Genomic DNA, 15108 nt, shown 5'->3' on the forward strand with positions numbered 1-15108 from the left:
ATCCAGCACCTAAAAATAAACTAGTGCGGCGGCAGCAGTAGCAATGCATTAATTTACCATCAGAATTTAGAAGGGGCAGACTGACTATGGAAACCATTCCTAAAAGGCTACAGAAAGATTAACTTGTAGTAATGGTAGGTGTGATTCATTGTGGATGAGCCGCCCTTGGCTGAAAAATGCCCTCAAACGACGGAGAGCATGGAGAAGCGCAACCGCTGTTACGGGAGATTGCCAGGGCAATCAGGGGCGTGTTTGCAAGGGTGGCCCATGGGCCTGGCTACGCTCCTAGGGTATAGTTGATGTGTTTGGTGGCCTTGGCCCATCCTATAGCCGGCCTCCCTATGGCCTAATCCCCCCTCTGCCTAGGTCCCTGGATACGCTAGAATCCACCATTTTTCTAGGGCTTGGCTGAGTGCAGCGCATGTCGGGTGATTTGGGAGCTATTTCCGCTGGCGGCGGGTGGCTCACGCGGGCTCACGCGAGAACGGTGAAAGCTCCATGCACTCCCTGCTCTGCCAAATCCTTCGCCTACAAAGCAACCCATCTTCCTGGCATGGCCTCCTTCTCCTCCGTTCCCTCTCCACTGGTGTGAACCCATGAGATACCGGTGGAGGTGGTGTGGTGGTGTTCGGCAAGCCGGCCTTCTTCCCCAGTAGGTTCCTCTCTGTTCCCCCACCATGGATCAGCTGCTACTCATCACCGCACCTTCTTCTTTGCTTAGACTCTAGGAGGCGGCCGTCTTCTTCCTTCGTCTTTTTCGGTTCTAGTAGTGCGCTAGGTGGTGGCGCCGACCGGATTTGCTTCCTCTCCATCCAGATTTGTTGCTTCTTCGTCGTCTCATTTTTTCTCCATTTTGCGGTTGCCTTTTCCTATAATGACCACCCCCAGGTGAAATTGGCCCCCAAATCCTAGTATGCTTTTCATTTGGATGATGCTAGGGTTTTGGTTTACTCGTACACGCTGCTTCATTTGTGCTTTATGTGAGTACTAATGATTTGTTTCGGTTATATCATGTTGGATTTAGGGTTTGGCTTCTGCTATTCATGTGCTGGTTTTTCAATGTTCTTTATTTATCTCCTGCCATGGTCGATGATGATGTCTAGTGCACTGGGAGGCATGTTCATACATGTAGCCGTGCAATAATATTTTTTTGTATGCTTGCACAACCATGTTGAGGCCAGCCAGGGTTGTTTTAGCTATGTGTATCTTTGAATGTACATGCATGTAGATGGATCCATCTAAAAAATGTGAGATGATGGCCAGAGAAGCAGCTGGCATGGTAGTTGTGATCGTGTCTGTTGTTGTGTCTAGGATTAAAAGGTCAAGGCATGAACATGACCCACTATTGTATGAACTAAAGACTAATGCCGAACAGCATAGGCAGCAAACCTTGCAGGCCATCTACAACTCCATAGATGCTGAGTACATTTCCATGTTAAGGATGAGAAGAGCTCCTTTCTTTTCTTTGTGTAACCTATTTAGAACTAGGGGCCTTGTACCTGAAACTACTGGGTGCACAGTTGAGGAGCAGGTTGCAATGTTCCTCCATATAGTTGGACACAACCAAAGGTTTAGGGTAGTTCACCAGTCCTTTAGGAGATCAATTGAGACGGGTCATAGGCACTTTCACCAGGTTCTGTATGTTGTTAGTGAGCTTAGAAGTGAAGTGATTAAATCACCTACACTTGGCATACATCCAAAGATCCTTGGGATCCATAGATGGAACCCTTACATGCAGGTAACTGTCAATTGAAGTGTTAAGCCATAACTCAATTTAGATGTCAACCACTATTCTTATCCCACTTACACCATTTTTCTATGACTATGTTGGTGCCATTGATGGCACCCATGTGTTGGTAAGGGTGCCTAGACACATGCAATAGGCTTTTAGGGGTAGGAAACACAACCCCACACAAAATGTGATGGTTGCAGTGGACTTTGATCTCAAGTTCACATATGTACTAGCTGGCTAGGAGGGCTCAGCACATGATGCCCTCATCCTTGCTGATGCTATTAGGAGAAATGATGGGTTCATTGTGCCTCAAGGTAACTCACTAGCCTATCCAATACACTTATGTCCTAACCATTGCATAGACATTCACATTAGACACTCTTTGGTGCACTTGTAGGTAAATTCTACCTTGTAGATGTAGGATATGCATGCCATAGTGGATTCCTCCCTCCCTATAGGGGTCGGGTACCATCTGTCTGAGTATGGCAGCAGAAACCTCCCTACCAATGAAAGGGAATTATTCAACCTAAGGCACTCTTCACTTAGGGTCACAGATGATAGGGCCTTTGGGGCATTGAAGAACAGGTTTAGGATCTTAGACAACAAGCCATTCCACCCTTACAAGACACAAGTCAAGCTTGTGTTAGCCTGTTGCATTCTTCACAACTGGATTCTAGGCTTTGGCATTGATGAAGTAGTGCCCACAGAGGACTGGTTGCCACCTAGCCAGCATGATACTCAACCTGTACATGAGCTACTGTCTCAAGATTCCTAGGACATGTCCAACAAGAGGGATGCCATTTGTACTGCAATGTGAGAGGGTAGGGGTACCTCTAGGACCTAATTCATGCATGTTCTTTCATATACAACTCAGTTTGTTGACCCTGGTATGGAACATCTGGTTGTGTATTGCTTATGTAATAACTATTGGATAAGGCTGAGACCAACTTCTCTATAAATCTTAATGTTGTTCTTCCTGCCATGTTTTACGCATATTGTATTCATGGTTATGCTCTATTTCATGATACATGACCATGAGACACATCCATAATGTGCTAGTTGCATGCTACTGCTATGTTGCTGCCACCTTATGGGTGTGTCCCATGGTCACTTGTTACCTTGTACATTCATGATCATGTAATTGTGTTATTCATTCATTGGTTAACAAAATAGGAGGGCTTCAGCTCCTGTTGATCTAGTTGATGCTGAGGGAGGGTTTGTGGCTGCTGGTGCCCTCTTGAATGAGGTTCCTGGGGCTGCAGTAGATACTAGTGCTGCTGTTGCTGGTGCTGCTGCACCACCAGCAGCTCTAGGGCACATGAGGTGGAACAACAACACCTCTGGGTTTGTGCTTAGGAGGATGGCCCAGCTAATGAGTGATGGTAGTAGGCCTGACAAGGTTTTCAAGGAAAAGGATGTGAACTTAGTGGCCAAGCACCTTAAGGAGTACAATGGGGAGGCTGTTAGCCCAACTCAGGTGTATAACCACTTGAGGAAGTGGATGCAGAAGTGGGCTAGGATAAGTAAGCTCAAAGACCTTAGTGGGGCCTTGTGGGATAGTGATGTCAATACAATCATGCTAGAGGGGGAGCACTACCTTGGGCACTGCAAGGTAGATTAACTAAGATGGTTTCCTCATCTTTGCCTTATCTTTGTCTTTCTGTCAGTTACCTAAACTGTATCGCCTCCTATAGGACCACCCTAAGGATGCTGAGTTCCTTAACTATCCTATTAGGTTCTACATAGAGATGGAGGCCATCTTTGGTCATGCAATGGCCACTAGTAGGTTTGCACAAGGTTCTGGTGAGACCCTTGGGGTTAACCATGCTGATAGTGTAGCTGCTAAGCCTGAGGGGACTGCCTTCAATAATGCCTGTGAGGAGAAAACCAACACTAAAGTTGGTGAGGTCAGAGGTGTTGGCCACTTTTGGGGTGGGTGGGAAGAGGAAGAGAGGCACATTCACTGAGGATGAGATGCCCTTGCTCACCAACATGTCAGATGCAGTGAACAATGTTGCTAATGCTCTTAGGGAAATAGGTCCAGCCCATGTTGATGCTAATCTCTACCTTGCTGTTATTGAGACTCCTAGCTTCTCTGAGGAGGCTCTCATAGTGGCCTACACCTACCTGCTGGACAACAAGATCCAAGGCAGGGGCTTTGTTGGCATGAGTGACAGCCATAGGGACATTTGTCTTAGGAACTTCCTAGCCAAGAACTACTACATGTAGTTCCACTACCTGCTAGGCTGCATGGCCATTGAGGGGTTGACTGTTGAGATGTATAGTTCCTCCACCTCCCTCACCCACTCTCTTCTTTTGACTATAGTTGAGCACACTTTGCTGTAGGTATTTTGTGCCGCTTACTTGGCTGACTGGCACCTATCCTTTTGGTTTATTTACTGGGAGGGTGACTAACTACATGTGCTATAGGGCACCATGGTAGGCATTTGAGCCCTGAACTGTTGGGCAGACCTGTTGTTGTAAGGAACTATTTGTAGCCTCTGTTGGCTACTTTATTTAAGACATGCTAGTTGTTTGTTTTCTTACTGTTTGCAATATATCATCATCTACTGTGTTGATTTTGTTTCTGTGCTTTTATGGCAATTGTGGGAAATTTATAAGGCCTATGATGCAAACATATACATGAGGTGGCTACCCTTTTTTGTTGTTTCTTGTTCTTTATCATGTCTGTCATCAAACCCATGTGACACATCCATTCCCTAGCAACAGCACCTTCTATCCAATGGTGATGGCAGTGAATGGATGTGCACTAGGGTTCCATGGCAGCTATGACTTTGGGTTTGCACTTTTTCTGACCTTCTGTTGTACTGGTTTTTTATTTGTATGGCAGCCACCAATGGCTTAACTCATATGAATGACACCACCACATTCTAAAGCTGAGGCCAATGTTTTTATAGAGCGCCTGTGATGTCAAAACTGTTGCTTTGAACTTGATGATGCTGGTCATCAGTGAGGGGCTTGAGAACAATGATTTGGTTTTCATCCAAAATCGTAGATCTTCAAGTTCCGTACTCATGGCAAGTTTCATTCGTCATATTTCACTAAGGCTAAACCACAATTTCATTTGACAAAATGGGCCCTTGCTATGTGGTTTTCAAGGGGAAGAAACCTGGGATTTATTGGAATTGGCACGACTGCAGTGAACAGGTTCATGGGGTAAAAAATGCTATACACAAGAAGTATAGTAGCTATGAGCAGATTGTTAAAGATTTTAATGCATCAATTGGTGCTCTAACACCACCTCCTAACTTGTTCCAATCTCAAACTAGTGCCACCATGGCACCAGATTATGGTAAGAATGTTGTGGCACCAGTTCATGGTAAGACTGCTTCTTGGAACACTGTAATCATTGTTACTCTTTTGTTGCTGGTCTTTGGACTTTGGTTCAAGCTGTCAGTGTGCGGCCAATGTAACTGTAGTTCTTAGGCCAATGATGACATACTTATAAGGTTACTTAGATGTCTCCATGTTATGTTGTTTTCTCTAATCTCTTCCTCAGAACTGTGACAATCTGTTCATCTCCTTTGCTTCTTGCTTGTAACTTGGAGCCGGCTATGGTTGCAAATTATGTATGTATTGATGATGTCTTAGGCCTATTAGTGAGATACTTAATTTTTCTTAACTGTTGTGATTGTATTTCAACTCCATTACATATTTAAATGATGTTGTGGTCATTGCTTTGATCTGTTTCAATTGTTCTTCCTCACTTTGGGCCAGGCTGACACTGCCCCACACCAAACGCCATCTCAAGATGGCAGTTGGTGATAGTTGGTCCTCAGACGGGCTCTCACTTGGAAAATCAAACAACATCTCAAATGGGCCAGGTCGGATTGGCATAGGGAACCAAACAAGAGGGGTTGCACCCCTTGGGCCGGCCCGTGGCTGGCCTGGGACAGGCCTCAGGCCCAGCCGGCCACAGCCACCCTTGCAAACATGCCCCAGGTTTCCACCGCCGTGGAGCTTCGTATTTGGTGCTTCCACCTTCCAAGAACGAAAGGTGGTTTGGGCCATGCCTTGTTGCACGGCAGCAACCGACATTGGGCTTCTCTTGTTTGGGCTTTGCAAAGGAAATAATGCCACGGCCGTTATATGATCTCGATGGGTCTGCAATGTCCCATTATATTTCTGCGGCGTCCTGCTCAAACCATGTTATAATTTCTGCCGTAACTTGCAATGGTACTGTATTTTTTAGAACAATACAAGAGATGAGTGATATCAATTTCATAGACAAAAAAAAACTATCATTTCCGTGCACGAACAAGCAATTTAAGCGGTGGCACATAACATAACGAAACAATCCTTAGTTTAGTGGCTTTTTTCGGTAATGCTAGGAAAACGGACCGACCGCTCCGTGCGCCTGTGTTTTTTTATTTCACAAGGTATCGGGTTGGATTTGTTTTAAGCGTCTGGACGAACTGCCCAGCGAGCCGCGCTCCGCCCGTGCCGTTGCTCCAGGCTACACCGGCTGCTCAGTGAGCCTGGTTATATTTTAATCCATGGATGCAAGGTAAGACAAATATGTGCATGTACACGTATGTACAGAGGCCTCATCAGAAGTTTAGAATATGAATACGTGATATGCATGCATACTAGTAGAGGACATAATCGACATACATGGAGAGCTGTGCTGAATGACCACCTAGAGTAACGTATGGCCACCATCTATATACTTGCATGCATGTGCACAAAAATGCCTTTGGTCCAAAAATAATTCTTGACCACAAATATACGTGAGTCTGATCATATTGCGAGTCAACTTAGCATGGTCAACATAAATAGCAACCATTTTCGTATGGGACCTAATATGTTAGAGCCACATATAAAATATTTGTATGGACGGCTTAATAATTTATTTGGCCTAATTAACCATGGTCAATATTGTGCCAAAATTTCATCATGCACTGTCTTTAACGATAATGCTACGAAGCGGGCGTCTGTCCGTCCGGACAGACCGCTCCGCACGCCCGCGCCCCGCCCGCCCGCGTCGTCGCGCGCCTCGCCTGCTGCAGCCATCTCCACTGCGCCAATTCGTCGCACTGCTGGCCCATGTTGCACTAAAAGCATATATTGTAAATATATGTGTCAAGTGTTTAAGATGTTCCAGATGTATATTGCAAGTGTGTCATATGGATATTGCAAAAAAGCAGATCTGGATGTTGCATATGTTGTAATGGCTATACACGTATGTTGCAAAGTGTCTATTCAAAATGTTTCATCTACTTCAGACGTTGCAAGTGCTTTATCTGAATGTTGCATATGTTGCAGTGGCTATACACATATGTTGCAATCGTATGTTCTAAATGTTTCATCTGCTTCAGACGGCAGGAAGTGCTTTCATGTTGCAAGTATTTCATGAGTAGGTGAAGGCAGTCCCTGTGTGCGCGATACGGATGTTGCAAAGTAGATCTGGATGTCGTATATGTTGCAATGGCTATACACGTATGTTGCAAGTATCTATTCAGAATGTTTCATCTACTTCAGATATATGTTGCAAGTGATTTTATATGGATGTTGCATATGTCTTAGTGGCTATACACATACGTTGAAAGTGTATGTTCCAAATATTAAATCTGCTTCTGACGTATGTTACAGAAAGTGCTTTGATGTTGCAAGTGTTTCGTGAACAGGCGCAGGCGCAGGCACAGGTGGTCCTGTGTGTACATGTGTTTCCATTTCCATACCAGGCCCATAGTTGGATGTTGCAACATTAGTTGGGCAACAAAATAAAATGTAATTTGTGTAACGTCTAACAAGAGAGGTCAATGACGACATCCTCTCACGGAGGTAGGGAAAGTGGAACATGCGAACATACGAGTGTTCAAGATGCGGAGAATAATTAACAGGGCATACATAGGAAGATATTTTTGTGGATACAAATAAGGGAGTGTCTAGTTATCTATCGACAGATTTTATGTGGTCAAATCTGTCAGATTTTATAACACATGTGATGTTTATATAGTATACATGTGATGTTCTATGATATATTTTGTGATGTTCACGTATTATACAAATGATGTTATATGAAATCTGACAGATTTAGTACCAAAAATCTGTCAATATATAAAATAGCACTAATATACATGTAATGTTTTATAACGTATTTTATGATGTTCACGTAATATACAAGTGATGTTCTATGATGGTTACTAAATTCAGGTATTGGCTCCTCCTGTAGTGCCTGAGTATCAAATAGTACATGTGATGTTCATATAGTAGTATTAAATAGTACATGTGATGTTCATATAGTATACATGCGATGTTCTATGATGTATTTTATGATGTTCACATGGTATACCATTGATGTTTTATAAAATCTGACAGATTTAGTACAAAAAAATCTGTCGACAGATAAATAGCAAAAGTCTACAAATAATTAACAGGACATGTACGAAATAACTTTTGTGGATAGATGGAGCGTCCGACGGATCTGATTTGTCTGGACGTCCGGGCGGTAGTGGTGCCGTTTTTTTTCTTTACATTATGCATAAGCAACACTAGAGTAGTTCCAGGTAATCTGAGTGCCAATACAAAAAGAGAGCGAATTAGGAAAGAACAAAGTATAAAACTAATAACGACTGAAGATATAATAAATCACCCAACAGCTGCAGCAGTAGTAGTAAATAAGTAATTCCAATCGACAAAAATCTTTAGTAACGGCACAAGTTCATCCTAATGCATGCACCGGAACGGAAGCATTCCAGTTGAGATATTCTCCTATCTGCCGTTGGTTCAAATCTGCATGACTGCATGCATAGCGACACTGGTTCGCATGCTACGTTACTGACTGTAGGCCATGGAACAGTCTTTGCAACTTTTTCCACCGACACTTCCCTGTCAGCTATTTATTGATTTATCTTTTTACAAAGAGTTCCCTGTCAGTTAATCAATTCTTCCATTCAGTCACAGCTCACAAGCAACCTACTACTTACTACCACTCAAAACCCATTTCAGTTACAACTTCTTCTCCACCTCCTGTCTATCCTCCTTCAAGCCGGAGCGTGCTGCTGTAGCCTCTTTTTCGGTTTTGGAAGCTACAAGCCTCTATTCTGTTTCTTCTAGATATGAAAGGTGAAGCTCCTAGCATACTTTTGGACAAAATTATTGAAGATACAGCAACGATAACTACAGTATGCAGTGCAGTGCAGGTGCGGAGTCGGGGTCACCTTTGTATAGGTTCTAGTAGAGCTTACTACACCACACTGGGCACGTGTTTGGAAATGGGGTTTCCAGATCAAATTTAGGACGAAGTACAAGTTTAAATTGAAGGCTGAAAATTACTGAAGCAATACTCCCTTCCATATTGCACAAACATTTGCATCCTTAGTATATGCAACTTGTTTGATTCCCTCGATGCAACCAAAAATATTGTAGTTAATTTTTCCAAAGATAAAACAAATTCATCAGAAACAGGTAACTTACCACCACAACAGCATGCTCCTGACAGTAGAAACGAATAAGTCCATCGCATGGACAGAGTGGACTTCGCTTGCCCCGTTGTATGAACTAGGCGTGCTAGCAAATGCTACCGGAAGGGCTCGTTCGGTTAGCATAATCCAGGCCCAGAAGATATTTTAAGTCTACTTTCTTATACAAATTAAAGCTAACGATCCAGGTGGATTTTTCCAAGGGGCCATTCCGTAATATCCCAACAGGGCCTTAGTATAATCATTAGGGCTTCCTGAGCAGCAATTAGTATTCTCCTAGGATCTAAGATTAAACACCATTTGCTGCCTCTCACAATACAAGGCAAATTATTTTTCGCCCAACAGTTTCTTTTTTATAAGGTGGCCAACGGTTCCACTAGTAGTATATTTTGTTTACTAATACTAACTAAACTGTAGTAATGAGTGTCTGGGGATCACATTGTTTGCAATTGAACAAAACTGCAGGGACTGGTAGAAAACTATACCATAATCACTGTTGGCCACTTAGAAAAAATATACTATCAATAATGCTAATGCTGTTGCCCGCTTGTAAAAAACTGTGGAAAAATCTCCAACGAAACACAAAATTAGTTCATTCAAATTGTGTCCATCTATCGGATTTCTATCGCTCTTGGATCTTCCAGATGGGTTTCCATGCATTCATGGGCCACTCTTTTCCCGTGCCTGGGCCTGGGCCCTGGGGTAGTAGAGTGGTTAAGGCATGTAGGCCGAGAGATGACTCATCTTCTCAAGGGCTTTATCCGGCCTCTAGTCTTCTAGACAGATGTATGGGAATGACATGGGATGTTGATTTTGTTCGTCAGGTCCGGTTCGGTATCGTGGTCATGGCTGATAGATCTCTCTTCCTTTTTGTTCCAACATATGATGCACTTTTTCTTGGCGATGCCTGGACTGATGAGTTCCTTATCGCTGCAATGCGTACCGGGAAAGGTGGGTGCTCATACGGGAATGTGTCAGCTGGAGTTGTGAAACAACTGTGCGTGCACTGCAAATTCATTGTCACATGCTCAATGGAGTAGGCGAACACAGCCCCAGGCAGCGGCACAAAGATGACATCGTCATCGGTCGGGTGGATGCCGACCGGTTTGACATGGTGGTACCTCCAATCGCTGGGGCTCTTGTCACGCAGAAACGCGGCTGCTTCTGGGTTCCGTTCCATCAACTCCGCGACGCCAACCCCGTGCACCAGCGCCCAATCTCCGCCACCTTGTCCCTGTGACGATGAATCCCACACCTCGAGCACCGATGGATCGGACTGCACGAACCGGAGCGCCCCGCCATGGCGCTCCCCTATGCAACGGTTCCAACGGCCATGGACGAGGCCGTCAGGCAACGTGATGACTCGGATGGAGCCGGTAGCACCACCGGCAGCACTGTTGTATGCTAAGGCCTGGTCTTTTCCGTACGACATCCAGTATGAGGTGCCACTTTGGCCGAGTATCGGCGGCAGGTAGAAATCCTTGGAGGCGGAGGGAATGGGGCCTGCTCGGATCGAGTTGTCTCGTCTCCCACTGGCCAGTGTCCGAAGTGAACACCCGAAGGTCCAACCGCCCACCTGGCTTCAGCCAATGCTCAGGGTGGATGGCTAGGACGGTTAGATCGATCTCTAATCCCAAACTGAGCTCAACGGCTCAGTTGGACCTTTGATTTACGTCCTGATCGGGGGCGCCCAACCCACTATGGCTGGAGGGCCTCTGTCACACTGCGCAATAAATAGAGGTGGGGCCGACGGCTCAAGTCACGAGGTTCGCCTGAGCCGAGCTCTCCACCGACAAACCCTAAACCCGATCTAGTGAGGGGCGCAGTCAGTGACGGGAAGCACCTCCACCACTGCATTGTGCCGCCATCGGTCTTCACCGCCGGTCGCCACCGCCCATCACCGACACCGTCTTCACCGACCGTCGCTGCCCTCGCACAGATACCGGCACAACGACCATAGGCGACACCTCTGGATCGAAGGCCTACGATGGTCAGTAACATAGCTCTATTCCTCCCTTTAATCTCTGTCTAGTAGATATACTAGTACATGTTATCCGTTTACTTGATGTACCCGGCTAGATCTATGACCATGTGATCAGAAAAGATTAACAAGGACCACTTGGAAGCCCTTGGCCGCGGCGCCACCGTCTTCTCCCCCGGTGGCCACCGTCAGGTGCCCACAGTGTTGGTTGCAATTGCAAACGGGCAGCGGCAGCTCTGGGAGGGCTACCCACTGCCAGGTCATAGGGTTGCAAACATAGCAGTGCAAACTACTGGTGTGACCTCTGATGTACAGCAGCAGGCCGGCCGCCGAGTGCACGATGGCCATGCCATGCTCCGGGTCACGGCCGACGTGTCGCAGGTAGGCCTTCTCCTCCGCGCTGGCCTCCGGCAGGAAGGTCAGGTCCACGGGCTTCTGCAGGGGCTGGAAGAAGACGCCCGTGCGCTGCCAGTAGCGGGCGGCGAAGTCGGGGCGCCGTGTGAGGGCGTTGTAGCCGCGGGACGTGGCGGCGAGGCGGAGAAGGCACTTGGGGAGCAGGCGCGGGAGGATCTCCTCCACTATCAGCGTGTCGCATACAACATCCATGGACAACGAAGGGGACGTCGTCCAAGATGGATGAAAGACTTGGCCTTGAGGTATCGCGTCGCGTCGCATCGATCGATTGAACAAACATGTATATATATTTATTTATATAAGTAATATATGTATGGTGCACGCGCATCGGCCCAAGTTTGGACTCCGTGTCCGGCAAGAACTATCTCCTTGTGCCCGTGCGTGAACACAAACTTGTCCAAAAATCCATCTTTTCGTCAAAAACTTCGAGTGCAGAGCGGACGGAAGACCTGCAAGAAACTGCTTGGTTCAAGTCCGGAACAGTGAATAGTGAATTCTTCGACGCCGTGAAAATAGTCAACGGGCAGGCCAATTGTGGAGCCGGGCACCCTCTCGAATCTCACCTGTATGTATTGTTTGTGTAACTAGCGCCACCACCGCACCTCAACACAGGGAGGAAGAGGACGAGGGCAAGCCGAGGGCGAGGGCGCGAGGCGCAGGAGCCGCCTGCGCAGCGTGAGGCAGAGTAGTGCTCGAGGAGGGATGGCTCGCACTCACTGTACCGACCAGAAACGCATGCATTTGCAGGCCATCAGTGCCGCACTCGAGCATCTCTATGACCTCACTCATGGTCGGACGATCTTGCGGCTTCATTTGAATGCACCGTAGCCCAACGATGCACAGTTTCCTCTCCAACTCATGCATGTCAGACGCAACAGATATCTCACCAACTTCTTGTGCGGCTAGACGATCATAGACCCAGGCTGGGTAGTATGCTTGACTTGAGTTGGCTACATTTTGGTCTGCGTTCCTTCGCCCTCCCGCCATCTCTAGCAGTAGCATACCAAAGCTATACACATCAGATTTGCTTGAGATGGTGCCAAAGCTACGAGATACCATTTCAGGAGCTATATGTACCCAATAGTTCCCCGCATGGCGCTCGCTGGCACAAAGCTCTTGTCTCTCGGGTACAACTTGGCGAGGCCAAAGTCTGCAACTTTAGGGACAAAGTTGCTGTCGAGAAGGATGTTGTGTGGCTTAATGTCAAAGTGAAGGATCTGCATATCACAACCCAGATGCAGGTAGTTGATTCCCCTTGCAATGCCCAAAGCAATCTCATTGAGCTTATCCCAAGAGAAACTTCTCTCGACCGAGAATATGTACTTATCAAGTGAACCATTGGACATGTACTCATAGACCAGTGCCCTCCTCATCTCCTCTGCACAGAGCCCACAAGACGAACCACATTGATGTGGTGGATCCTACCAATGGTGGAGACTTCACTGATGAAGTCCTCCCCATTGCAATTGGAGTTGCCCAACATCTTGACAGCAACATGCACATTGCCCCTGGGAGTAGCACACCTTTGTACACGGAGCCATATCCTCCCTGACCCAGCTTGTCTCTGAGATGGCTTGTGATTGCAGTAATGTCAGTGTACGCATCTCTCTTTGGGCCAAGCATTTGTTGCATGTGGAGGAATTTCTCGACTGCGTCAATTGTTATCATTGTTTTCCAGTACTTGTGGGCAAGGAACATCTGTACTGCTAGTGCTGTGAACACAAACCTGAATAGTACTGCCAAACAAGTCGGAAAATGTATATAAGTATTAAGCCATACATGTAGGATATAGAAGACTGTAGTCGTGATGATTAGAAGAAGGTGAACCTGACGTACCAAGTAACGTGGTGATTTTAACAGCAGTCACTACGGATATCACATGGAAATCTAACATAACAGTTGTGGCATTGTAACTCTCTGCGCACTTTAGAAGAAATACATCACTCCAAAAGAAAGCACGAGTTATATACCCACGATGCTTCCGCTAGACAATTGCTCGTGGAAGTACCTGCAAGTCAGCATTATGCGAAAGAAGGGATTGGAGAAGGAATGCTTGCAATGATGAGAAAACCAAACTCTGAAGGACATAGAACTAACTGCAGAGTCCAGAGCACAGACTCACCTGGTAAAATTATTTAGGCATGTCTTGAATACCCATGAAGCATTATGGTAGTCATAATCATATCCATCCAATGGGAATCCAACAGAAAATCCCTTCTTTACCACTTCTATGATATCTGCATAACTTGCATTACCCTCCAGATCTAGACGTCCGTACGACCATGTAAGCTTGCTACCAAAGGGAATCTCCGCCAAGTATCCACAAAAAGGTTCAAGAGAATAGACTGTGCAACCCCACCCTACTACATATATATAAACAAACGAACTGCTCCCACTCAAGCAAGTAACGGGCTTGTACCGGATATTATTCGTGATCGTAACTGCTTGTGAACAATTAACAAAGCATGCCCAACAAGAGGCCTCATTAGTGGCCAAATCGTAATGGAAATGTTTACCACTTCCTCAGAATCGTAAGGAAGCTGATCCCAGCGAGGAAGAGGGCAGCTGCTGTGCATATCCAAGTTGGCGTCCACAACCCAGAAGGAGTGATCGGTATAGTTGATGCTGTTGACAAAATATGTCCCTGTGTTGATGCGAATTGTAGCCTTGCCATGGCTACAGACCAGCTCGTATGCTTTTACACCGCACTCTTCTGGGTCGCCTGGCCTACGGAAAGGGTTGGATATGTTGTGAAGATTACCACAGGAGAAAGGAGGACACTGACCTTGGCCCCCAACATCCACAGCATGAACTGCAGCCACAGAACTAAAGACAAGTAAAGCTTGCCAGATAGCAGAAGGATGAAGAAATGCTGCACACGAGTTCGCCATGAGAGAGTCCGGTGCAGGATGCAGCAAGCTAGCTACTAGCTTAGGAAGTTAGGAGTGATGAAGATAGCCTAATTATAGATAAGCCAATAATGTACTAAGTTACCAGAGGCTGGCCCTGCATGATTGTGATGCTGCTTGACTTGGACCAAAATATTTTCCAAGTCAAACCAATAATCCTCTTCCAAAGGGAAGGGCTTCTTTTTTTTCCACAGTTATTTAATGTTGATGAGACAGGACTGGCTTGTGTTAACTCTACAGTCGCACTCGACTCCCTACTCCCTAGAGCACGGCAACAAGTTTTCAATCAGAGTCCTTGGCGGACTTCCTCCTCATCGACATAACTACAATTAATAACACCACTGCACAACTTGGCCCGGTCCTTGAAGCTAATCCATAAGAACTTGAGTTCTCAAAAACTTGCTGCATAGCACTGCTAAAAGAGATGACTGGATTACTTGTCCTAGCTCTGCTGTTGTGTCATCTCAAAGATGGAGGGTACAAGGCCACGGCAGGGGATGATGCGGACTACTTCAGCTACTGTCCGCCATCCCTTACCCTTTCCGGCTCCAATCCAGCAATACCTCGTCGTTATGCGGAGCAAAAATACCATGCATAAGCTAGGATGCTCTGGCGACGACACCATTC

The 15108-nt window shown here is 46.1% G+C and overlaps 1 protein-coding gene and 1 pseudogene across 1 annotated transcript; both read right to left on the reverse strand.

Annotated features, from left to right (window-relative positions):
- Positions 1 to 10724: 10724 nt before the first annotated feature.
- LOC136456123 (uncharacterized) lies at positions 10725 to 11833 on the reverse strand. Its single transcript, XM_066455909.1, has one exon. It carries the CDS (start codon positions 11831 to 11833, stop codon positions 11273 to 11275), a length of 561 nt encoding a protein of 186 aa, XP_066312006.1. The 3' UTR covers positions 10725 to 11272.
- LOC136456121 (LEAF RUST 10 DISEASE-RESISTANCE LOCUS RECEPTOR-LIKE PROTEIN KINASE-like 2.4) lies at positions 11649 to 14519 on the reverse strand (annotated as a pseudogene).
- Positions 14520 to 15108: the final 589 nt, after the last annotated feature.

Source organism: Miscanthus floridulus, chromosome 6 (genome assembly GCF_019320115.1).
Source record: "Miscanthus floridulus cultivar M001 chromosome 6, ASM1932011v1, whole genome shotgun sequence".
Classification (NCBI taxonomy): Eukaryota; Viridiplantae; Streptophyta; class Magnoliopsida; order Poales; family Poaceae; genus Miscanthus; species Miscanthus floridulus.

Bases quoted from the DNA above. Each gene is read 5' to 3' on its own strand.
- LOC136456123 (XM_066455909.1), bottom strand. From the start codon at position 11,833: ATGCGACGCGACGCGATACCTCAAGGCCAAGTCTTTCATCCATCTTGG.